Source organism: Aulostomus chinensis, chromosome 18 (assembly GCF_037954235.1).
Source record: "Aulostomus chinensis isolate RoL2024-O1b breed Wild chromosome 18, RoL_Achi_v1.0, whole genome shotgun sequence".
Lineage (NCBI taxonomy): Eukaryota > Metazoa > Chordata > Actinopteri > Syngnathiformes > Aulostomidae > Aulostomus > Aulostomus chinensis.
The window spans coordinates 21,800,711-21,824,669 of record NC_141337.1 but is presented as its reverse complement, the minus strand read 5'-3'; the positions used below and the strand labels follow the sequence as shown (position 1 = coordinate 21,824,669).

At 48.2% G+C, this 23,959-nt stretch overlaps 1 protein-coding gene across 3 annotated transcripts in view; it reads left to right on the top strand.

The window, feature by feature from the left end:
- smg1 (SMG1 nonsense mediated mRNA decay associated PI3K related kinase) overlaps positions 1-23,959 on the top strand; it is a 43,172-nt gene that overhangs the window by 16,602 nt on the left and 2,611 nt on the right. For all 3 annotated transcript variants that reach the window (XM_086185703.1, XM_086185702.1, XM_086185704.1), the window contains 47 exons: positions 1,120-1,238; positions 1,336-1,423; positions 1,526-1,627; positions 1,826-1,966; positions 2,480-2,706; positions 3,245-3,444; positions 3,593-3,754; positions 4,046-4,200; positions 4,329-4,462; positions 4,596-4,907; positions 5,054-5,195; positions 5,421-5,571; positions 6,026-6,146; positions 6,806-7,051; positions 7,343-7,494; positions 8,080-8,215; positions 9,322-9,466; positions 9,615-9,753; positions 9,861-10,079; positions 10,262-10,442; positions 10,539-10,700; positions 10,851-11,074; positions 11,254-11,408; positions 11,608-11,830; positions 12,152-12,398; positions 13,120-13,349; positions 13,464-13,709; positions 13,815-13,953; positions 14,323-14,432; positions 14,672-14,890; positions 15,494-15,687; positions 15,927-16,099; positions 16,696-16,975; positions 17,275-17,547; positions 17,706-17,940; positions 18,109-18,320; positions 18,428-18,584; positions 18,747-18,936; positions 19,607-19,881; positions 20,133-20,342; positions 20,627-20,764; positions 20,931-21,083; positions 21,179-21,358; positions 22,133-22,360; positions 22,568-22,779; positions 22,876-22,976; positions 23,782-23,958. In XM_086185703.1, coding sequence (XP_086041829.1) covers positions 1,120-1,238; positions 1,336-1,423; positions 1,526-1,627; positions 1,826-1,966; positions 2,480-2,706; positions 3,245-3,444; positions 3,593-3,754; positions 4,046-4,200; positions 4,329-4,462; positions 4,596-4,907; positions 5,054-5,195; positions 5,421-5,571; positions 6,026-6,146; positions 6,806-7,051; positions 7,343-7,494; positions 8,080-8,215; positions 9,322-9,466; positions 9,615-9,753; positions 9,861-10,079; positions 10,262-10,442; positions 10,539-10,700; positions 10,851-11,074; positions 11,254-11,408; positions 11,608-11,830; positions 12,152-12,398; positions 13,120-13,349; positions 13,464-13,709; positions 13,815-13,953; positions 14,323-14,432; positions 14,672-14,890; positions 15,494-15,687; positions 15,927-16,099; positions 16,696-16,975; positions 17,275-17,547; positions 17,706-17,940; positions 18,109-18,320; positions 18,428-18,584; positions 18,747-18,936; positions 19,607-19,881; positions 20,133-20,342; positions 20,627-20,764; positions 20,931-21,083; positions 21,179-21,358; positions 22,133-22,360; positions 22,568-22,779; positions 22,876-22,976; positions 23,782-23,958 — 8,615 coding nt within the window. The remainder of the gene's footprint in view (positions 1-1,119; positions 1,239-1,335; positions 1,424-1,525; positions 1,628-1,825; positions 1,967-2,479; positions 2,707-3,244; positions 3,445-3,592; positions 3,755-4,045; positions 4,201-4,328; positions 4,463-4,595; positions 4,908-5,053; positions 5,196-5,420; positions 5,572-6,025; positions 6,147-6,805; positions 7,052-7,342; positions 7,495-8,079; positions 8,216-9,321; positions 9,467-9,614; positions 9,754-9,860; positions 10,080-10,261; positions 10,443-10,538; positions 10,701-10,850; positions 11,075-11,253; positions 11,409-11,607; positions 11,831-12,151; positions 12,399-13,119; positions 13,350-13,463; positions 13,710-13,814; positions 13,954-14,322; positions 14,433-14,671; positions 14,891-15,493; positions 15,688-15,926; positions 16,100-16,695; positions 16,976-17,274; positions 17,548-17,705; positions 17,941-18,108; positions 18,321-18,427; positions 18,585-18,746; positions 18,937-19,606; positions 19,882-20,132; positions 20,343-20,626; positions 20,765-20,930; positions 21,084-21,178; positions 21,359-22,132; positions 22,361-22,567; positions 22,780-22,875; positions 22,977-23,781; position 23,959) is intronic.

Here is a 23,959-nt window from a genome sequence, read left to right as displayed (position 1 = left end):
GGACAGAACATACAAACACGGCACTGCTAACACAGCTGGTATCATTGCACAATTAAGCCAAAGTCATGCATGAAACCCACAGTGGGCTAAAGACATAGTGTCAGAACCCTTTCTCTATGGTACAGTGTACCACGACGGAAGCAGACAAGCTGCAGGACTTTCTTTTTTCAAGTTGTACTGTTGCTGTGCAGTGGACCACATTCAAATGTTTAGTCTGTTGTAGGGAGTTGCTGCTGAAATGTTGCAGTTCATTCAAATGGGAGTATTAAAATGCAGTATGAACAGCCTAGAAGTATTACAGAAACGTTTATGAAGTTACAACAAAAATGAAAATCTAGTTTGGAAAAAAAAAAACGGTCACAAGGGGTTTTCTTATTCGTTCAGAAATAAAATATTCATCTGCTGCACAGAAGATATCTAAGTGTAATATGTTATACGGACTGGAGTCTGTTGCGTTTGCCATCACGTCACCGTGATCTTTTTGGGTCAACGTGAAAATTGACCCTCGTCTTGTGGGTCTTCAGTTAGGACATCACATCAACCCTCACTTCAACCTTCTAAACCGGACCCCACCCTGCTGGCACTGCTATATATCCTGTTTACATCCTCCGTGCTGAGTCATTGCAAGCTAATGCTAGTTAGGCATCATGCTGACATGCAAAGTAAAGTTAGCAGATTCACTTAAATTAAAGAAGTATGCTGTTCATTTCTCAATGTCGTCCGTACTTTTTATGGTAAACTGGTTCTCATTCAAGGCTGATAGGAGACGACGACCACGCTGTCGTACATGATGTCAGCTGTAGTATTCCGCTAAGTCAACTTGAGCTTGAACATTTTCCCATCCAGTTATAAATTCCTAAGAAAATGCAGTTGCATTTTTAATGTGATTGGAACACATTTATAATATTGCAATTTATTTGAATATAGTCCACTCCAAAGACTGAAACCCAACTGTCCCTAAACTTAAACGCGTGAAAACTCTTATCATTGCTAAGACTGATGGTATCATAATAGGCAAGTTAGGTTACCGAGGGTGTTTGATCAGCCATGTAATGTGACAAATAGCTTTGTAACACTGACGAGAACAAGGATTACATGAAGCATTTGTTGGTGCATCAGGAGGCTGCTGCTGACCTGGGCTCAGGAAATCTCTGTGCTGATGAAGAAATCGGACACCTACAGCCCCCTCTTCTCCTTACCCTCCTTCAACAAGTTCTGCAGGGGCCTGCTGGCCAACGGTGAGTCCAACTGCTCCTGTGTTTCTGAAATAGTTGTCCGCCTCTATTCATCATCATGACTGCTCTGATGTTTTTCTTCCACCTTCTTCTTGAACAGCTCTAAATGAAGACCAGGGTATATGTCTGCAGACCTGCAACAGCTTACAGGTGCTGTCCTCTTCTCTGTCCACCGAGCTGCTTCAGAGGTGAGCATCACTCCAAACACCCCGGCTCAGCTAGAGCACAGAATGGTAGCTACCTGTTCTATTGGGTTTAGACGTGTGTGTGTGTGTGTGTTCGTTTATCAGGTGTGTGGATGTGTGCCGTGTCCAGCTTGTCCACTCAGCCTTGAGGGTCAGGCAGGCCTACGGCAAGCTGCTCAGGACAATCCCTCTTGATATTTCCCTGAGGTAAGACTTCAAAAATATTAAAGCTGTTTGCACGAGTGTAATATTCACATTCATGATCACCATGATTGAAAAACCCTGATAGCAACCTGTATCCTCTTACCCCTGGATTCTTCTGTGTACCTCTAGTATCATTAAAGCCCCTGTCAGACTCAAGGAGATGTCAGATTTATTGACACATGTGCTTGTGTTTGTCTGAAGTAACCACAGCCACCCTGAGATGAGCCAGATCTCACTGGCCATCCGCCACCACATGAGCCGAGCACCGAGCAGCACATTCCACCCCCAGGACTTCAGTGACCTCATCAGCTTCATCTTGTATGGAGTCCTACACCGGGGAGGGTACGTCCAACGCACCCACTAGTCAGACATATTTGTTGGAAGCTTTTTATCTGCGTCTGGCCAGCTTCTGTCATGACAGCTTCATATTAGCCTGTGGCGGGTGACTAGCGTTCCCCCAATAGATGCTACATACTGCATTTAGTGACAAGCACTGAAAGGAAGGCTAACTCTTTGCTGGGGCTGTCTCAGGACTAGAGCTAGATGAGCAGGGCCAGCACACCTTCATATTTGATACCATTGTACAGTTGAATGTTGCACCAATAAACTGAACTTCCTCACAAACAGTAATACCGTGTACTTTTTGCTGTGGTGAACCGTACACCAATGTAGTTTTTGCCCCACACAGAATACCAGATATCAGTAGTTTTAAGCACAATGCAATTCCAGCTTATTCTGAACTTCTTTTTAACCCAGTTTGATGATCCCTCTGGTTGACACGTGTCGTAAAGCAAAAAAGGTCATGTAGTTTAGACCTCATGAGATTTTCTCAGCTTCACATTCCTGTGTCCACAGCAAAGATCCGTGGCTGGAGCGTCTATATTACAGTTGCCAGCGGTTTGAGAAACGGGATGGCCGAGGTGGTGGGGATGGCAGTCGGCCCGATGTAGTGCCGAGGGCACTGTTGAAAACGGAGGTGGTGCTGTGGCAGTGGGCAGTGTGGGAGGCTGCACAGTTCACTGTGCTCTCCAAACTCCGAACTCCACTGGGCCGAGCTCAGGACACTTTCCAGACCATCGAAGGTGAGGCGCAGAGAGATTTGTGTTTATGACTGGAACTTAGGTTGGCTTTGCCCCTTAGGCTGCTCTTAAGTTGTTGTTGTTTTAAATGAATGATCAACACAGGGCATGTTTCCTTTTGCCTTATCCACTGTTTTCAACGCGGGGACGTGCAATGCCTCTTCGTAACGGGGTTCAAAAATTTGAAAAGGGTGATTCCCAGGCCTGGAGAAATTTTTGAAAGCTGAATCGAGCCAGACCTGCATATTACAATATGTGTGGTTCAGTTTCAGTCAACTGACAAAAATCTCTTGTGGTTAACTTCATTTTCTCAAATGTATGTTTGAGTTTATATCAAACAACATAGCTTGTCGTTGATTTAAGTGAAATACACCAGTAAATGTTGTCACAGTTTGCTCCTCTTACCGTGTAATTGATAGAGCCTGCATGGTCTAGAAAATTGTTCTCACATGCGTGAAATGCTTTGGTGATGATGTGTTGAAACCCTGTAATAAATCAAATTGTCCCTTCATTATTTTTCTTCTGTATTTTTATGTGTTAGGCATGATCCGGAGCCTGGCCGCCCACAGCCTGAACCCGGAGCAGGATGTTGGAGCGTGGGCGGGCGCTGGAGGTGATGGCGATGGTCACCACTCCAACCAGCTCCGCCTTGCTCTTCTGCTCCAGTACCTGGAGAACCTGGAGAAGCTCATGTACAACGCCTATGAGGGCTGCGCCAATGCTCTTACCGCCCCGCCAAAGGTGTGCAAATGAAAGGTCCACACCCCCCGTTGCTGGTTTAGAACGCCAACGCTCCGGATGAACGTGTTGAAGCTACAATGCAACTTGAGGAACATTTATTAGCCCCAGCTGGCCCAATGGGCTACTGATTCCTTTGTATGTTCCTCAGGGCATCAGGACGTTTTTCTACACCAACCGACAGACATGCCAAGACTGGCTGACGCGGATCCGCCTGGCTCTGATGAGGGTCGGCCTGCTGTCTGGCCAGCCAGCTGTAACCATTCGCCATGGCTTTGACCTGCTTGCAGAGATTAAGAACAGCAGCACCCAGGTTGGTACAAACACACTTTCTAATGATGCGCATACATGAACTCTTCCTTAGTTCTTTGGATTTTCGCTGTACTTTTTGCTTGATTCTTCTACTTGTAATATATCTTTTACTCATTTAAGTTTATATTTTTTAACAACTTTTTAAATAGTCAATATTTTAGATATTATAATTAGTTATTAATTACTTTCATGATTCTGTCTGATTATGTCAATCCTCCCCCTTGCGCCTCCAATTTATGTGTGTACACCAGGTGTAGGATTTTGATTATTAAAGCTTTGGGTGCCTCATCAGGGTCCAGAGCTGGAGATTCCTCTGACCTTGTTGGCGGAGGCTCTCTGTGAGCTGCGTTGTCCTGAGGCCATTCAGGGCTTGGCAACCTGGAGCCTCTCTACCACCGGCAGAAGCTTCAGCTGGTTATCCTCAGTTGCCCTGCAGGCTGAGGGACGGTAAGCAACAACACTGGATGAACCAAATAATTAAAACATCCATGCGTATTTGCTTTGTTTTTTCATTGTTTGGTTCTAATTTCTGTGTGTGTGTGTGTGTGTGTGTGCGTGTGTGTGTGTGCGCGCAGTTTCGAGAAGGCTGCTCTGGACTATCAAGACCAGCTGTCGGCAGTCACAGGGATGGACTGCAGCATCAAGATTTCTGAATACTGTCTGCGCCAACTCTCCAGTAACACCGGCAGTCCCAAACACACCAGCAATGGTACGTGCAGTCCAACTAGTTTAAAGTAATCATGTTGAGATTTAAATTCATGTCTTCTGAACTTAATTCAGATTAAAGGCAGAGAGCAGGTGAGTTTCCCTCCATCATTTATTTGGTGTGATTTCCTCTGAAGGTGACAACAGGAAGACGGTGCTGCTGAAGTCGAACGAGTGCTCTCCTGAGGTGGTGAATCTCCTGGTCAACAAAGCATGCCAGTGCTATGTGGCGTTGTGTGATTGGGCCGCCGTTAAGGAATGGCAGGCCAGCGTCCACGGCCTAAAACAGAACTCAAGCAGTCCAGTCAGCATCAACCTGAGGGCCGACTTCAACTACATCCAGGCCCTGAGCTGCTTCGAGGAGGGAGATCTAACAGAGTGTGGGGCTCAACTGGAGCTGCTGCCTGGAGAGGACTACAGCTCACTCTCCAGCAGCAAGGACAAGCTGGGTAAGAACCCACCCTGGCATGACTGTGTGCTGTTACATTGTAATAACAAGGTGGATAAGTGGAGAATGTGCACATTTACACATATTAAACCAGTCCTCCTCTGGCACTCTGTTTTAACTTAAAAGACTGATACGCGTGTGTTTCAGATCTGAAGAGACTTCTGCCCTCCATGAGTCCAGATCCAACAGAGCTGCAGAGAGCCATTGAGGTTCAGCTCCTTCGTAGTGCTGTTAGCGCCATGTCAAAAGCCAGTCAGCAGCCAGAGCAGCGCACCATAGCCAACCCAGAGTAAGTCTGTACACATCGCCCTAAAGAGAGGTGATCCGGTCCTGCAGGATCCTCGTTCCTCAGACTAAAACCACCCTTTGGACTTTTTGATCCTGGACTTTCTCTTTTTGCCACTTGTTTTATAAATGTAAACACATATGATTATATATAGATGTATAAATACAGCTCCATTGTTATTATGTCAAAGAGAGGTGACGTCTATGAGTTGCTCTTGTGATGTTGCAGTACGCTGGTACGCTGCCTGAAACAAACCGGCCGCATCTGCTTGGGTCCCCTCCGTCTGTCCACCCTCACGTTATCTGATGCCCTGCCCACCCTGCCCACCCTCCAGCTGCACTGCACTGCAACCATGGAGAACACACTCAGTGGGCAAGAGGTATGTAAACACACCTCCTCCATTTCACTTAACATTGCAGTGAAGGTTTGACAGAGGAGAACGCTAAGATGATTGCCCGTGTGTGTGTGCGCGCAAATCAGAAAAATGCTCATTTCCAGAAGAGCAAAGGAGAGTTGTGTCTCTGTGGGCGGAGAAACTGATGTCCTCCCTTGAGCCAAATGAACAAAACTGTTGGATTTGAGGGAACATTCGTTTTCCTAGACAGACACAAATGCAGGTTAAGAGAAAAGGCCCAACTAAAGAACACCCTTATCATCTGGTTACGTACCAGTGCTGTTGAATAACTGGGTTCTAGAGTGTTTGTGTGGTTGAGTTCACAACCAAATTGCTGCTAAAAACCCCAATCAGAAAAAGCCAGTGGTGCAAACTTGACTGTTGTTTTGACCAGAAGAACAAGTCTGACCTTTAATTCCTCTCTGCGTTTCGTTTGTAGGACTGTGTGATTCCTCTGTACAGCGAGGCTCTGGGCTCCTGTAAGCAGCAGGACGTGCAGCCTTTCCTCCAGGCCCTCAGATACACCATGTTCCAGAGGCAGCTTCTCCACAAACTCAGAGGTGACTAGCTTGAAACCAAAGTCTGGACTAATGCTCAAATCTGATTGGCTGCTGCTGGATGTCCTTGAGTTCCTAATAGTTGAACCCCAGCCAGGTAGTTTCAGTCTGTGTGCTCACCTTCAAATTAATGCGCTGATTATGTTTAACTATAGCAACAGCTAACGGTCAGTCACATGTAACGAAAAAAAAGATCTCTCTTTTTAGCTGCTTGGAGAATAGAGAATGTTACACGTCTCTGGTCCATCTTATTTACCGGAGTAGTGAACGATTTCATCATTGCATAAGAACCTTACAACATATTTTCCAGGGATTAGTCTGTCCCTCGGGTGTTGCCATGGAGATGGTGTTGTGGCCTACTTTAAATTTTGGTTGCAAAATCCTGGTCTCCTTCACTGTTGGGTCAGTGGGCTCCACTGACATTACCTCCATGGCAGAAATATTAATCCAAATAACTTTCATAAACACTTTGACGTTCCAGTAACATCTCCACACAGAAGCCTCCCGCTGGTTCTCTCAGGAATGAAGAAAATGTTGGGAAAATATCCGTCATGAGCAGCCGCCTATCAACGCTGATATGCCCATAAGATTGACAAGTAAAGCTTTGGGACAACCCCTGAATGCGTCCGCTTGAAACTTCCATCACCTTCACTGTCTTTTAGGTTCGTCTCCCTCCATCGATGGCCACCTGATGGAGCTTTGTCTCACCGCTGTCAAATTTGCTCGTAAGAAAGGCAACATTGCACTGGCGTCCCGTCTGCTCAGCCAGTGCAGTGACGGCACACAGGAGGAGGGTCCAGAGGACGGGTTGAGCAAGGCCTTCAGGTGTCTAACCCTGGAGGGCACTCTCGGGGAGAAATGGGGGCCAGAGCTGCAGATAGAAAAAGCCAAAGTTCTGAGAACTGCGGGTGAGGAACAAACCACTCAACAGTGGTTGTTGGGATGGAATAATGATTGAAGCACAAACCAACCGGGATTTAAAATTTCATGTGTTCAGAGTAGTTTCAACAGCACTCAGTACAATGTCTTTGCAAGTCTATGTACCTTTTTTCATTTTTTTAAAAAACAGCAAAAAATAATAGTAAATCAGCCTCCGATAGGAGACACAATGTCTTCCAACAAAAACTTTTAACAGTAAAGTTGCAATGTTGATAGTCTCGATTTCCACTGTGAGTTGACAGTGTTGCTCCTTCCCTCAGGCCGCTCCATGACAGCCATGGAGATGCTGAGCGGGGCTGCCCTCTCATATTGCTACGTGGGCAAGAATGAAGGTGCTGCCTGCCGCTCACTGCTCACACTCTGCAAATGGCTTTTGGCTGACTGGAAGGACATGATACCTCAGCTGAAACAGGTTCACTCACCTAAAGCTCAACCCGGACACGTCAGCCCATTCAGGATGTCCACAGATTAAACAGATTTTGAAGAAGTGGGCTTCGTTTATAGGGCACTTTCTCTGCCATGGTGGTTAACAAGGTTGAGATAGTCATGAGCACACGCACACACATACACACACACACACACACATTCACTGATAAAGGGGTTATACAGTCAGTAAATATCTAGAAAAGTCTTGGAATTTGAAAAATAGAGATTTTTATCCCAAGAAAGGTTTTTCAGAAAAAGCAAAGCCAAAGATTTTATGAAAATTTGCTCCACAAATACCTGCACATTGGTGTATAAGTGGTGCAGTAGACGGAGAAAAAGCTCCTTGGCTTTATTCTGACTCCTTATGTTGATATCGTATCAAACCACGTAGCTGAGATCAGTAGGAATGGATTTAAGGGAGGGTTGTAGCCATCAGAAGAGGTCAATCTACCTTGGTCTGCTTTTATGATTTACATCCAAGTGTAACTGCTCGGCATGACATGATGTCACTCCTCATAATTCTCCTTTGGACTAATGCTCTAAGTGTGCGCTCTGTGACATTTTGGTGTAGGTGGCAAAGAAGTCAGGAGCAGTGAACTCATCCAATGCTGTGGGCAACATGTCGCCTCTGTGTCAGAACATCGCTGCCCTGTTGGAGCTTCCTCTTGTGGACCAGGGCATTCCCCACATCACCACTGAGACCTCGGGTAATTCCTGAATGAATCTGTCAGCACTTATTACTGCGTGACACAGTTCATTGTATCTAATGTGTAGCTCAGTCAAGACGCGGATGTCATGTAGGGAGGAGTCGTATTACGTTCATCAAAACCGTGGTATCTGTACTGTTCAAGCATCCAACATGTATGTCCGCGCTCAGGTGATTTTTTTTTTTTATTATTGTTTGCTCGGCAGAGCTACACATTAGCAGCACTAATTATTTTTGTTTTTTTAAGAGTGGAAGTCCACATCGGGGGTCTGATAGGCAGCCAGCCTGTCAGACACACAGAGCGTGTGCCCCCGACATACAAACACACACACAGCTGAGAAGCACCGCTGACTGCAGCTGCCTCTGTCATCACACGCATGTCCTTGCTGCTGAGTCCTGACACAACATGTCTTTGTCCAGGATTCACTTCTCTAATTGGTGTTTCTACACTGTTAAGAATTTATTCCTCCATTAACCTGCTTCTGTTTGGAAAATAGCAAATTAGTGGAGAGCTGTAGGTCAGCTGACCCGGTGCTGAGACGCGGCTGGGTGAAGCTCAGGGTTTTTTTCTACATCAGATCGCACGTCAGGTCACAGATGGATGGAAAAACAGACCAGGCGCTTTTAGCCAGCAGGCTTTTATTATAAAAGCAGTAACGCTCCGGGGTCCTCGGGTCCACAAACACACCGCCAGTTCATTTAAACATGAACAAACAAAATCCAGCCATCACCCGGCACGTAAATACCTGCCTGTTCTGTAAATAAGTGATTTAGTTCTCTGATTAAAAACGTCTAAAGCTTAATCTGAGGCTTTAGAAATAATTTTCAAATAAATGATGAATGTAGAAATTTCTGCTCAATCCCTAATAATTTCTTGAAATCAATTCGGCAAATGACAAACCTCCACGTTAAGCCACTCACACTTTGGGTTCAGGTCTCACCGATTCGCGCTGCCCCTGCGAGTATCGATACGGATACAGATAATTTTGGTTATGCAGGTAATGGTGAACTCGCTCATGTGTTGCAGGCTGCAGCCCAGCAAGGGCAGGTTTCTGTGTTGAATTCTGACTGACTGAGTGCCAGTGTTTATCTGTCCTCCCTGCACAGTAAGTGTTGGTGTTGGCGAGTCAGACTTCGTGTTGGGCCAACTCTACCAGCTCTCCACCAGCCTGGCACCAGAGGTAGCAAAGTCCTGGGCAGCCCTGGCCAGCTGGGCTTACCGCTGGGGCCGGAAGGTGGTAGATAACGCAAGGTATGTGGACCCAGTGGAACACGCACATGATCAAATGTGGTTAATCCCTCCATTGTAAAGTTTCATCAGGATTTTGTGGGTTGATTATTTAACCCCACGGTCACTTGCGGCGCTTTCTGTGACCTTTGATGTGGTTTGTTTTGTTCAGCCAAGGGGAGGGATTGCCTCTCCTTCCTGGGGAAAAGAAAGAGATTGAGGAGCTGCTGCCTGCAACCACTAGTGAAGAAGACAAGGACACCATCTTCAGCATCCTGGGACAGGCTATGTGTCGACCTACCGGCATACAGGTAGTCACACGCTGGATGTCTGTATACAAGTCTTACTTCTCTGTGACAGTTGGACAGAAGCCAGGCTGCGTGATGGTTGGTTCTGATTCCCTTCTCTGTTACCATAGGATGAGGACATGGCCCTTCAGCAGGAAGACGATGAGGATGACATGGTGGATGTGATCTGGCGGCAGCTCACTGCATCGTGCCCGTGGCTCGTAGAGGCTGGTCAGCCCATTGCAGATGGTCTGATCCGTGTTTGGAGACGTGTGGTGGACCGCATCTTTGGCCTGTACCGGATCTCCTGCCAGGCCTACTTCACTTTCCTGAAGCTCAATGCTGGACAGGTGAGACTTGGCAGCAGCAGCTGCAGGATTGTGCACATCTGAAAAGCTGCCAAACCAACGTTGAAGTGCCTTAAACCACCATTTTCTAAAAAAAAATAGTGTGTGGGACTCCAGTGAACCACCACTGAGAGTGAGGCGACATTCTGTCCAGTTCTTCAGCTAAAGCATCCGTTGTGTTTTAGGTCCCCATCGATGTTGATGACCCTAAACTCCTGCTGTCACATCACAACAGCAAGCAGAGTAATGATGATGTGATCGTCATGGCGACCCTCCGTCTCCTCCGTCTGCTGGTGAAGCATGCTGGGGAACTGAGGGAGGGGCTTGAGCTGGGCTTAGCCTCCACTCCTACTGCACCTTGGAGGGGTATGTCAAAATGTAAAAAAAAAAAAAAAAAAAGCGTTTGCTTAGGAATTCTTTAGTTGCAGTACTCTGGGGTTTGATGGTGTCTGTCCCTTTCAGGTATCACCCCCCAGCTCTTTTCCCGTCTCAACCATCCGGAGGCATACATCCGCCAGAGCATATGCAGCCTGCTCTGCCGCGTGGCCCAGGACTCCCCACATCTCATTCTTTATCCTGCCATTGTGGGCTCCCTCTCCCTTGGAGCAGAGGCGCAGAACGCAGGTAAGCTTTTTCCCTGTGGACATTGGTGTCTGAGCTATGTCTAATATCTGACTTGATTTATTCTCTATGCATGGAAATAATCAGTCAAACCAGTAGATTAGTATTGGAGAAAATGCAGATCTGTTCATGGCTGATGACATTTGTTGACAGGGAGCAAGTTGCCATCAGCTCTGCCCACCTTTTTGGGGAGCATGCAGGGAGAGGGCCTGGTTGGGGAGGAGGAGGAAGGGGAGCAGCCCGAGAGCAGCGGGCAAGGAGAAGGGCAAGAGGAGCTGGCAACATTCTGCTCCAGTCAGGATCAAGCCATGATGCAGGACTGTTACAGCAAGATCGTAGAGAAGCTGTCAGTCGCCAACCCCACCATGGTGCTTCAGGTACGAGGCTGCGCATTTCTACAGAAGTTATAGGTTTCTGCTGTTGCCCTGCTTGTGTGTCAGTGAATATCCATAAAACCTCAGGAGATCATGGCAGCAGTACAATCAGTGTCAATTAAGACATTAAATTCTTGCTGTATTCTTCAGAAGTTGCTTAACCAGTCATGTGTGCTGACCAGGTCCAACAGCTCGTGGGTGAGCTGCGCAGGGTGACGTTGCTGTGGGATGAGTTGTGGCTGGGCGTTTTGCAGCAGCAGCACATGCATGTCCTGCGACGGATCCAGCAACTGGAGGACGAGGTCAAGAGGGTGCAGAACAACAACACACTGCGCCGGTGAGAGCAGCTTCTATCCTCCCAGGCGTCTTATCATCAACCAGGACTGCCTGTTGAATTGGAGTGTGACTGAAACATGAATAGCACACAGTCAGAATCACTGAATCGGTTTATGATATCAGACTATCTTCACTTACCTTGTAAATCTTACTGAGGAGCTGCAAATTAACGTTTTCTTGGTTCCTTTTGTGTCCTGCAGGGATGAAAAGATTGCCATCATGCGTGAGAAGCACTCCGCTCTGATGCGTCCAGTGGTTTTTGCCCTGGATCACGTCTGCAGCATCACATCAGCACCAGCAGAGACGCCACATGAGACCTGGTTCCAGCAGACCTATGGTGATGTCATCAATTCTGCCCTCGAGCGACTGAGAAACCCCCACAACCCAGCCAACCCTGCCAGCAGCTGGCTCCCCTTCAAACAGGTTGCTTTGCTGTCGTGTGTGTGTGTGTCTTTAAAGATTTATGGTACTATTCAAACAGCGTGTGTTTGATTCCACATGCTGGAGGGGTTTATATCAATGTACTTTGAACTCTCAGATAAGAGAAAGTTGATGAAAATGGCGAAATTTAAAAAAAAGGATTTTTTTTTCATGCTTGTCAGAGGTGGTTTTGAGTAAATGTGCTAAACAAGACACGGTGGATGTCATCACCAGTTGCTTAGAAAGACTAATTTGTATTAATACAAGCTTATTAAACACATAATTTCTCTGTACCTGATCTAAGCGGTTGTGTGTGTTGGTCAGATCATGATGAGCCTGCAGCAGCGCGCTCAGAAGCGAACCAGCTATCTGCTCCATCTGGATGAGATCAGTCCTCACCTGGCGTCTATGACCACGACAGAGATGGCCCTGCCAGGCGTGGTGTCGGCGTCAGACACCGTCACCATCCAGAGCATCGGCAACTCCATCACCATCCTGCCCACCAAGACCAAGCCTAAGAAACTCTTCTTCCAGGGCTCCGATGGACACAACTACCCGTACCTATTTAAAGGTACAGCAGGAGATTAATGCATCCATACTGGAGCGTACATAGTCCCAGTACACATTTAGCCAGGTAGCTCACATATGAACCCCAGGTTCTTTGTTTGTTCTAAACAATATAATGCCTCTGATGTAATGATAGTGTAATAACATCTTAATGCAGTTTCATCTTTGCCAGGAACAGTGCATTATTTTTTTTAATGTATGTTTACTGAATGGAGTTACGATTCTAATCCGCTACATTAAATTTTCATCAACTTCAGTGAGTCATTTGCATCTGTATATTTCTTTAAATGTAATTGAAAATACTCCCTTCTGCCAAAAAATGTCCCTCTTAATCTGAGAAGTCCACTCTCAGACCACTGTCACTTGAATCAGAGGGCACTCAGGGTGCACTTACCTCTCTAGTGGTCATAGGTCCTGGTTCCAGATCTGTGCTGACAGGCAGACAAGCCACGTGCTTGGTGGCAATGGTAGCAGCTGGGCAGTGGAATCTGTGGACCCTTGTTTTTAGAAACAAGGAAAGAAGTCTGGAAATGTCAACCAATCCCACCCCTTACATTTTACAGTATTGGGTTTTGCAGGGGGTTTCAGGTAATAGTGTTGGTTTAAATATTCAAAACTTTCCTGTGTGTGTGTGTGTGTGTGTGTGTGTGTGTGTGTGTGTGTGTGTGTGTGTGTGTGTGTCTCTCTCTTTCTCTATCTACCCCCCCCCCCCCCCGCCCCTTCAGGTCTGGAGGATTTACATTTGGATGAGCGCATCATGCAGTTCTTGTCGATTGTGAACACCATGTTCACCAAGATCAACCAGCAGGAGCAGCCACACTTCCATGCCCGCCACTATTCTGTAACCCCCCTTGGAACCCGATCAGGACTTATTCAGTGGGTAGATGGAGCCACGCCCCTCTTTGGCCTCTACAAGCGCTGGCAGCAGAGGGAGGCTGTGCTGCAGGCTCAGAAGGTAACCTTTGCTCCTGCGTGACTGGTGCACGGTGCATGACCACTGGATCAGGTGATCAGGAAACTGGCACTGTTTCGTCGGGTCTAAATTGACAGGTTCTTTTTTCCCGACCAGGCCCAAGACTCTTTCCAGCAGCAGCCGGTGCCTCTGGTACCCCGGCCCAGCGAGCTCTACTACAGCCGCATCGGCCCTGCTCTGAAGGCAGTGGGGCTCAGTCTGGACGTAACTCGACGAGACTGGCCTCTCAGCGTCATGAAGGAGGTGCTGAAAGAGTTGATGGAAGCTACTCCCTCTAACCTGCTGGCCAAGGAGCTGTGGTGTTCCTGCACCACCCCCAGCGAGTGGTGGAGGGTCACTCAGGTAACATGGTTGTTAGCTGGTTGTCACCTTCACCGACTGCTGGCTGTAGTTGCCTCTTTGTTTCGCAGCAGCTAGTTGATATTTCTCTTGTTGCTCCTCCTGCAGTCCTACGCTAGATCCACTGCTGTCATGTCGATGGTGGGATACATCATCGGTCTTGGTGACCGTCACCTTGATAACGTGCTGATTGACATGACCACCGGAGAGGTTGTGCACATTGACTACAATGTATGCTTTGAAAAAGGTACACCTGTAGATCCAAATCCCTTCGTGTCCTAAATGTTCCACAGTCAGCGTGATTGCGTGTTCATGCACAGGTAGATCCTAAAAAAAGCAGTGGGATCCATCTTCATGTGTGGGCGACACATTTGATGGCGATGTGTGTGTCAACGTCACGAGAAGTCCTCTCGTATCTACTGATTCTGCTCATTCATCTGTATCATCACTGGTTTAGAGGAACACGCTAACTTTTGACTATTCACCATTTTTTTGTGTGGTCAATAATCCTCGAACATGTTCATTCAAATAATGTGCAGCATGTCAGAGAAGTGTCCCTTATTAGCCAGTGGGCTAATGATGCGTGTGCACGTGTGTGTCTGTGTGTGGTCTCTAGGGAAGAGCCTGCGGGTGCCAGAGAAGGTCCCTTTCAGGATGACCCACAATATTGAGACTGCTCTGGGAGTCACTGGGGTCGAGGGCATCTTCAGGCTGTCCTGTGAACAAGTGAGTGTCACCTGACACACAGCTCGGTCTCGTCTCCCTGCGACATCAGTGTCACACACACAGTCATATTCTGAATTGTAAAACTTGTCAAGCAGCGTGCTGCATGTCACATTTGGAGCCAGTAGTGCTGAAATTCTTGACCTGCATGTCGATTCTTTAGGACTCAAGTGAAAAGCTGTTTGTATGTCAGGTGGAGTGAAGACGGTTAATCTGTACTGCTAACATTTCTGTCATTCCAGGTTGTTCAAATGATGCGCCGGGGCAGAGAGACTCTACTGACACTGCTGGAGGCCTTCGTCTATGATCCCCTGGTGGATTGGACTGCCGGGGGAGAAGTGGGCTTCGCTGGTGCAGTGTACGGAGGAGGAGGCCAGCAGGCTGACAGCAAGCAGAGCAAGAGGGAGATGGAGAGGGAAATCACACGCTCCCTCTTCTCCTCCAGAGTGGCTGAGATAAAGGTGGGTCTTGGCAGGAGTAGACTGCTACGGGGGCTCGATAAGCCAGTGTTGTTCCACTCACGCTGAGGGTCTTTAACCTGTTATCCATCATGGAAACGCCATTTAAATGGCCAAGCATTCAGTTTAATTAGGAGTTATTTGGGTCTGTTTTTCAGGGATGTGGACTGTACCCGCAAAGTTGTTGCCTCTAAATTGTTCTCAGTGTGGTCAACTCATTCAGTGTTTAAACACAGTTGCATCATGTAATAGTGAGCTGGCGTCCTGCCTCTCATCTTCCTCTCAGCGATGGTGCCGGTGTTCCTGCTGCTCTGATTTAATCAGTCATTAACACAAATTAGAGTTTCCTCTGATGAGTAAAAGGTATCGTCAGCATGGCTTAATTAAGATTCAGCAAATGCTAATGAATGCTCCTTTTGTTAGAAGGATTAATGAAGACAACAGGATGTAGATGCTGGGTCCAGGTTGGTGCAAGGTTAGCAATAAACCCAGACCAGCCAGAGCTAAATTTGGTCTGCTTTAATAAGAAACGGGGAAGGGATTTATCTCCAATGTTCCAGAATCAGGGTGGTGAAGTGATTGGTGGACTGTGTTGGCTGTTTGAAGGTGAACTGGTTTAAGAACCGTGATGAAATGCTGGCGGTGTTGCCACAAGTGGAGGAGGCTGTAGAGGAGTACTTGGTCCTTCAGGATCTGCTCTGCCAGGGGGAGAAACTCCAGGCAAAGCTGCAGGAGGAGATGGCCTTTCTGGAGGGAGCAGAGAACCACCCGGACCACCTCATCCTCACTCTGGAGCAAAGGTCAGGAAGTACAAAAAAAACAGCATTTGTGAAATTCAATGAAGTACTTTGTTACCGCAAAGTAATACTGAAGAGATGAGATACTTCTCAGGATCTGGAGAGTAATGTGTCTGCTGCAGTCAGGCCACTTCAGGTAGCCACTCATCTAGGAGCCATCTTATTATTGAGGCCCAGCTGTGTGCTGTGTATGCAGGTAGAAGGCAGACAAGCTGCTACAGAAATTCTTAATCTCTTCGCAGGTACACGGAACACACCCAGCTGCAGTCGCGGCAGCGGACGGTGCAGGAGGCCATTCAGAGCAAGCTGGCTGACCTGGACCAGTGGATCTCCCAGTACCAGGCAGCATTCTCCAACCTGGAGGCCACACAGCTGGCCAGTCTACTGCAGGACATCAGCAGCCCCATTGATCTCGGTTTGTTGAAACTTGGGTTGTAAAGCTTGTTTGTTTCCTGGTTGTCATGATTAACCAGCTGTCATGCAGCAGAGTGGTGCAGGAACATGCCCTAAAATCGAGGAAGAAGTTAACATTGTTGAACATCCGGTTCCCTCGTCTCAATCAGCAGGTTCTCGATTTAATGCCTGAAATTGCTGTTGCGTAGAAGAGATCAGTAGATATCACAGCCTGGGAATGAAAGGACAGATCCGCATCAGCTGTGCTGATGTTGAAGTCATTCATGATGTAGTTGGTTCATTCCTGATCGTTAGCATTGTCCCTCTAATTATTGCACTTCAAAAAATCCTGAAAGTGGAATTTATTTGTGGAGATCATGCAATATCCAGTGTAAAAACAACTTTGACCTCTGGTTGAGGGAACCCATGCTAATGCTAACCTCTAAGTTTGCCTACAAAATGACGTTGTCCTTGCAATGCTCTGTACAGGGTGTCGTATAGAGCTGTTAGTCTTTCAGATTAAATGTCCTAAAAATTGGTGTTGCAGAAATGCGACATGTATTTTTTTTCTGAACTGTATTTTATCTTTCTCTTTGTTCACCCACCCTCCCCATCCAGGTCCCCCTAGCTATGTGCCAGCTACAGCCTTCCTGCAGAATGCGGGTCAGGCCCACCTGATCAGCCAGTGCGAGAGTCTGGAGGCGGAGGTGAGCTCCCTGCTGCAGCACCGCCGTGGGGCCCTTCGCGGTTGCCTAGAGCAGCTACACAGCTATGCTACAGTGGCTTTGCTATACCCCCGCACCACCCTGCTGCGCCATCGAGCCCACCAGTGGAAGGCGTGGCTGGAGGAAATGCTGATCGACATGACGGTGGAGCACTGCCAGCACATCTATCGACAGTAAGGAGGGCTTTCTGTAAGGGTGTTGCACTGACTCTTAAGACATGCTGCACTGTTTCCCTGACTGGTCTGAAGGTCTGCTTTATTTTCTTGTGATTGAAGAATTCTCCAGCATTCTCCATAGACGCGCCGGTGCAGCTTTACTGTGTGTGTTACTAGCAACATGTTGAAGGTTGCTTCATCACATCACAAAGTCTGGCCTGGTTGATCAGGATAATTGTGCTCGTATTTATATCATCATGTTGCTGCACTCGCCTGTAACTTGCCGTTGTCTTAGTCGTGTCCTTCTCCCATGACAGGTATGAGGTTCTGTTCACCCCTCAGTCTCCCGCTGCCTCCCTCCAGTTCCTGTCCAGTGTGGAGTTGACATTGCAGCACCAAGTGGCTGACACCAATGAACGTGTGATGCACCAAGCTGAGCGGCTGAAAGCTGAGGGCACAACCGCAGCCGCCTGTGAGGAGCAGCTGCAGGAAATTGACCACTGCATTGCAGTCTTCCTGCGGGAGAACGGAGAGCCAGGCTCCCTGAGCCTGGGGGGAATCATCACCTCTGCCCTCTGTTCGCTCTGCAGGTTCAACACACATCTTTCACTCAAGGCTGTTTTCCAGTAGCTGTATTATTTCTATGCCACCAAATACCCCAAGCATATCTGTCTGTTTAGAGATACAGTATCTGTTGTGGAAAGGGCAATTTAGGACATAGTGTTTTTTGTTTCTTTCGCTTTATCAGACGGAACCTGGTAATGGAGGGGGCGGCAGCCAGTGCTGGAGAGCAGCTGGTAGACCTGATGTCACGGGATGGGGCATGGTTCCTGGAGGAGCTGTGCAGCATGATCGGGAATGTCAGTGCCCTTGCAATGCTGCTACAGCGTTGCCCACTCCTTCCCCACGATTTGGACCTGCCCTCCCCCTCAGCTACTCTTCAGGCTGTGTACCTAGCCAACGCCGTGTACACCTGCTTGCAGGTAGGTGCACCCCCACAACAACAGGGGCCTCCTAGTGGTCCTGTCTGGGTCTAGCAGCCTTTTCTCTGGATGGAAATGAGACATTCACCATTTTTATGGGCAGAGAAGTTACTTTTTGAGCATCAAAAAATATTTTCTGACACCGATGTGTCTCCATTTTCACTGTAGGAACTGAACACCAACTTCCGTCAGATCATCTTTCCAGAGGCTCTGCGCTGTATGGTCAAAGGAGAACCCACCCTGGAGTCCATGTTGGCAGAGCTGGAGCAGCTGGTGGAGCAGAGCTCTGATGGTCTGGGCCTGCAGGGCCTGGTTGACAGCCTCCAGGCCACCACAGGTCTTGACCACAATGGACACAACCACTGCCTGGACATCACCAGGTTAGATTTGGTTGTGGGTGGATTTATTTAGACACAGAATTGGATGTCAGAAAATACTGAAAATCCAAAGTACACGTGAAAGTAAAAACATGTGTTTGTGTGCTCAGAATGCTGCGTGCTCAGTACTCAGAGCTGATCCAACCTCGCAACATGGATGGACCCAATCAGGACACACCCAAGATGTCTGCCGGACAGATGCTCCTTGTGGCCTTTGATGGCATGTTCACCCAGCTAGAAACTGCCTTCGGGCAGCTCACCGAAAAGGTTGCGCCCTTGTTTTACAAGTGATGTACTGATAGGTTGAATGTGACAAGTCCTTCTGTATGTCAGACTATTTACTTCCTGTTTTTGGATTTCTGGAGGATTTTTCCAATCAAAGTTCTCTATGGTAATTAAAGTCCAAACTCTGTTCCTCCTCATCGTCAGCTGAGTTCTCTGGAGGTGCCGTCCGCCTGGAGGAAGGTGGATGTTCTGAGAGAAGCGCGAGCTGCACAGCTCCACTTCTTCGACAGTCAGACTCAACGGCAGCTGATGGAAGAGGTCTTCTTCCTAAAGAGACTTCAAACCATTCGGGACTTCTTCCGACTGTGTGCCTCATTTGCCCAGACCCTGTCAGGTAAGACCTCTCCGCTGTCACACGGAAGCGATTCACTTCGGCTGAATCCATTAACATTTCACAGACTAACTGTCTCCTCCCGTTTGATCAAAGACACTGTGGTACAGAGCAGCGTCTGAACTGCAGCGGGTCCAGTATTTGCTCATTTCAAGATGAGTGTCAAAATAACTTTCAAAAGTAAAACAACGTGTCACCAAGAAAAACCTACATGTGTCTTTTTTTTAATGGCAGAAACGACAAACCGCAGTTATGTCTCATTATGCTACTGGAGCAAGACTGGTAACATTGAAAGTGTCCAAAACATTCATGTACTTACTCAAGGCCTTAGTCCAGTATAATCTTTATGCTCACATTTTTTTCATTTAATTTTTTTTAGCTTTAAATCAGCGGTTTGTAAATTATTCAGTTGTGCGTACAGCTTCAGAATAATAACTGGCTGTACCTGTGACTGCTGCTTCATTTTCACCCTCGGTCCTCTTTTCTGTCTTCTCCATGTACATGTCATGTGATTGTTATACATCGTCCTCTGGGTGCTGCAGAGCTGGAACCAGCTGTCTTCAACTGAGTCAGACAAGTTTAACTAGGACAATTAAATGCTGATTTAAGAAGTGAACTCTGTTTCTGAGCTTTCCAGGAAGGTGATTAATAACTTGGTAATCCGTGTGTCCAGGTCCCTCGGCCGAGGAGCTCTTGCCCTCCAATGGACCAGTCGGTTTGGGGAAGTCGCTGTGCCGGCCGGCCAGTGCGACTGGGTCGAGTGTGGCGGTGGTCAGCGAGGAACAAATGACACGCCCCATCAAGGCCTTCACAGCTGAGTTTGTTGGGCAGATGCTCATGGGTCTGCCCAGCCAAGCTCTCGGGCTGGCCCTCTGCAGCACACTGTCGGCCCTTGGCCTGGATGTTGTTGCCCAGGTGGAGGCTAAAGACTTTGGTGCTGAGAGCAAGGTGTGTGTGTGTGTGTGTGTGTGTGTGTGTGTGTGTGTGTGTGTGTGTGTGTGTGTGTGTGTTTTTGCTGTCAGTGTTGGGTGCAGTCAGGATATTGTATGGACGGTCTCACTGGTTCATTTAAATATGGGGAATTTTCACCTGCATCCAAAAACAAAGGATTCATTACAATAATAATTTTGGAATGCTTAACTGTACTGTTTTACAAAACCAGAACCTCATCTGGACCTCTGTCCGTCCTGCCTCTGAAGGTGTCACTGGATGAGCTGTGTAAGAAGGCGACGGAGCAGAACCTGGCGTCAGGCCGGGTCTCCCAGCTGCTGTTGAACAGAGCCACAGTCCTGGCTGCCTCCTATGACACAGCATGGAAGAAACTGGACCTGCTGAGGAGGCTGGACAGCAGCCTGGAGGCAGCCAAGGCCAGCCTGCAGAGGAGCCAGCTGCATATCGCCATGTTCCAGGTGCTCACCCCCATCAGAGGAGCTGCTTGTAGAAAATGATCATCAAAGAAATCCCGTGTTTAACTTCAAACTGAAATATTGGCTTGTAGCAGGTAGATTTGGTTCTGGCTGTTGTTGTCAACTAGTCACAGATTTCTGAATGTTGGTGGCTCCTCTTGGTTCAACATCTAACACGTTGGGTCAGTCTGGAGGTCGGTCATGTATGTGCGTGTTTCTATGACAGCAACATGTTGACAGTCGTGGCATCTCCAGGCGTAATGCCCCTTGTTGTCTCCAACCTCTAGTGGCAGCATGAGGATGTTCTGGGGCCCAATAATCAGACTCTGAGTGTCAGCATTCCTCCGCGCTCGGTCATCCTCAGCAACATGAAGAAGAAGCTGTACAAGCTGAGTCAGGATGAGGGCGCCATTGTCGCCATTCAGGTTGGTTTTCCTCCACATTTCAGCTTCCTGTGATCAGTCCGTGCTGTTTAAGGTCTTCACGGCACCGTCCCCCCAAACAGATCCTGTATTTGTGCCGGTGTTCTTGCTCCTTCTTTTGGATTGTCTGAAAAGAAGCGTTCATTTCCTGCTTTGTTGCTGTCCTCAGGAGAAGCTGGCAGCGCTGGAGGCTAGTATCGAGCAGCGTCTGAAGTGGGCTGGGGGAGCCAACCCAGCCTTGGCCCCCGTCCTTCAGGACTTTGAGATGACCATCAGAGAGAGACGGGCCATGGTGGCCAGAGAGAACCAGCGCGCAAGCCAGGTGATGCGTCTACGTAGACGGGGCATTTATTTTAGCAGCCACAGCAGCTGGTAGATGATGGATATTAAAGAGGATGCCTTGTTCTCTTCTTCTAGGTCACCTTCTTATGTTCTACCATCTTGAACTTCGAAGGCCTTCGGACGCGATCCCCTGAGGCTCTCAACATGGATGCAGCTCTGTTCGACTTGTTGAAGCGCTGCCAGCAGACCTGCTCCTATGCTGCCCAGTTTAGCAGCACAGTGTCGCCACTGGAGCTCCAGCTGCTGCACAGACTGGTGGGTCTGACCTCCGACCTCTACACAGTCCATCCTTCAGGTTTCCTCCTTAAAACCAGCTGTTGTAAAAGCAAACCATAAATACCAATGTCACCTTGACCTGTGACCACCAAAATCTTTTCGGTTGAACCTCAGCATCTCCACTGGACGTTTGTAATGTGTTTGAGGAAATGTCCTCAAGGCATTCGTGACTGTCCCAATCTTCTCAGGTCCTTGCTGAGTCCTCACAGATGAATTCTCTCAAGGTTCAAGAGATGTCGTGTAAGAGGACTCAGAGAGACAGACCACCTGAAAATATGATTAATGTCTGAGTCTCATCCTTGAAATATTGTGCCTCTTCAGAATCCTGCCATCCATTTGCAGCATTAATGTAGTTGCCCCCATATTCAAGGTACAGGCCTGCTGTTACACCTGCCTGCCCTGCCCTCCCATGAACCAGTCTGTCATCCAGTCCTCCCATCAAGCTGGCTCGCTTCCCTGCCCCCCTGCCTACCAGAAGTCCACATTTTGCATTGTAAACTGTTTTCTTGTCTGTAACAACATCGACTGCACGTCTGTCCCTCCTGGTGAGGGATCCTCCTCTGTTGCTCACCCTGAGGTTTCTCTGATTTTTCCCTGTTCAAAGGGTTTTCAATGGAGTTTCTCCTCAGTCAATGTGAGGGTCTGAGGGCAGAGGATGTTGTTATGATGCCTTGAAGCCTGGACACAAACTGGTGGTGAAAATGGGCTCTACAAAGAAAATTTGCCTTTGCCTCTTTGTGTTGATCACTCCAGAGTCCTGTGCTGGACCTGCCCATCGGCAGCCCTGATTGGCTGAGCTGTGCACAGCGGCAGCTGAAGGAGGAGCTGAGTGTGGAGCAGAGGAGTCAAGAGGAGCGGGAGCAGCAGCTGGACTCCTGTGGGGAGACGCTGCAACTCCTGGTCGACTCCATTAAGACAATTCTGTCCAACCACAACCGCCAGCTGGCCGATGTCAAGCACCTGCTGAGGGCCATGGCTAAGGTACCGTCAGACCTCCCAGCCCATGGACGAGCGTGTGTTTATCGTGTCGCAAAAAGATGTAAACAATCAGAGTTTTTCTAACCCGAACACATTATGATGTGTGACAGCACTGAAGGGCCAGTCAAGATGTCTTAAATGTGGAAGAGCAGCTGTGTGTTTATCATACCTTCCTTCATTGAGTCTTTCCTCTGCTTGTCCCGCACACAGGATGAAGAGGCAGCGTTGTCGGATGGTGAGGAGGTGGCATATGAGGGCAGCGTGCGCCACTTCCTGTCGGAGTACAAGGCGTGGCAAGACAATATCCAGCTGGTCCTATTCACTGTCATCCAGGCCAGCGGGCAGCCTCGCAACCAGGAGCAGCTGGAGCTGCTGGAGGAGATCCCTGCGACCCTAAAGGAGCTCCACTCCCAGAGCCAGAGGTACACACACTCTCAGGCTACAGACACCTGCTCTGGGCCACATCCTGCAGTTGACACTACAACCGTGTGTGTGTGTGTGTGTGTGTGTTTCCACAGTGTGTATAATGGCCTGGTGGGCTTTGCCTCCCCACTGGTGACGGACAGAGACAGTGAATGTGCAAGTCCTGTTTCAGCAGCACAGACCAGCTTTGCAGCAGGTACGCTCCTCCAGGAATACTGCGCTGGTGCTGAAGGTGGCTGAAAACAGATAGTAGCTTCCTCTTTGTCGTGGAACAGCAGCTGTGATCAGTTACTTAGCAGAACAATCAAACATCAACAGAAATGTCAGTCCTCTGTGTTTTAACGCTCCCTCAAATCAAAGTGAAGCAGCCAGGAGCCAAACATGGGCCAGTTGTTCTGTCAGAAAAGCTCATTTGATCCTCGGACTCTCGATTGATCCTCGGACTCTCGATTGATCCTCGGACTCTTGATCAGGGTCAAATGAAAGCCAGTTCAGGTGGTGGTGGTAGGGATGTCACAAAAGGTCTTCTTCAGTTCTGAGTTGCTTCCCAAAATCGGAGGACACAACGAGGCTTATTTTTCTCTGGTTCACAAAAACAAAATATAGGAAATTCAATGATTCTTATTTCAGTGTTTGAGAAGCACCGGCTGGCTTCTGCCAGCTTATTTTGAATCCTGGTTATAAATCAGTGAAGGTTCATCTTCAGGTGGTGGCTCCCTGCATACATACAGATTCAGGGGTCCGAGCTGATGCTTCCATCACGACTGGCCACCAGTAGTTTACCAGTATAAACTGGTATTCTGGACTTTTCTGTCCTCTGTATCTACTCGTACTGGGGTGAATGTTTGGAATAAATGTCTTAACTGACTTCCCAGTGACCACAGCTACTGTTCTGTACCTTGGAGGAACCACCAGCCCCCCTTCAATTGTACCAGATTTGCCTCAAATGTAGGCCGGGGAGATGCTCGTCCTGTAACGCTAACCACCGTGTCTATGTTTAGCTGTTAGATGCAGCGGGCTGAAGACTCAGCCAGACTCAATGTCCCAGAATGCACGCAAGGCCCTGCCACGTAACCTGGGAACTCCCACCGACACGCCGCCCAGCACACTGTTGATGAACAGCAAAGGCCTCAACCCCAGCCCCAAGAGGGCGGTGCGAGACCCCAAAACAGGACGAGG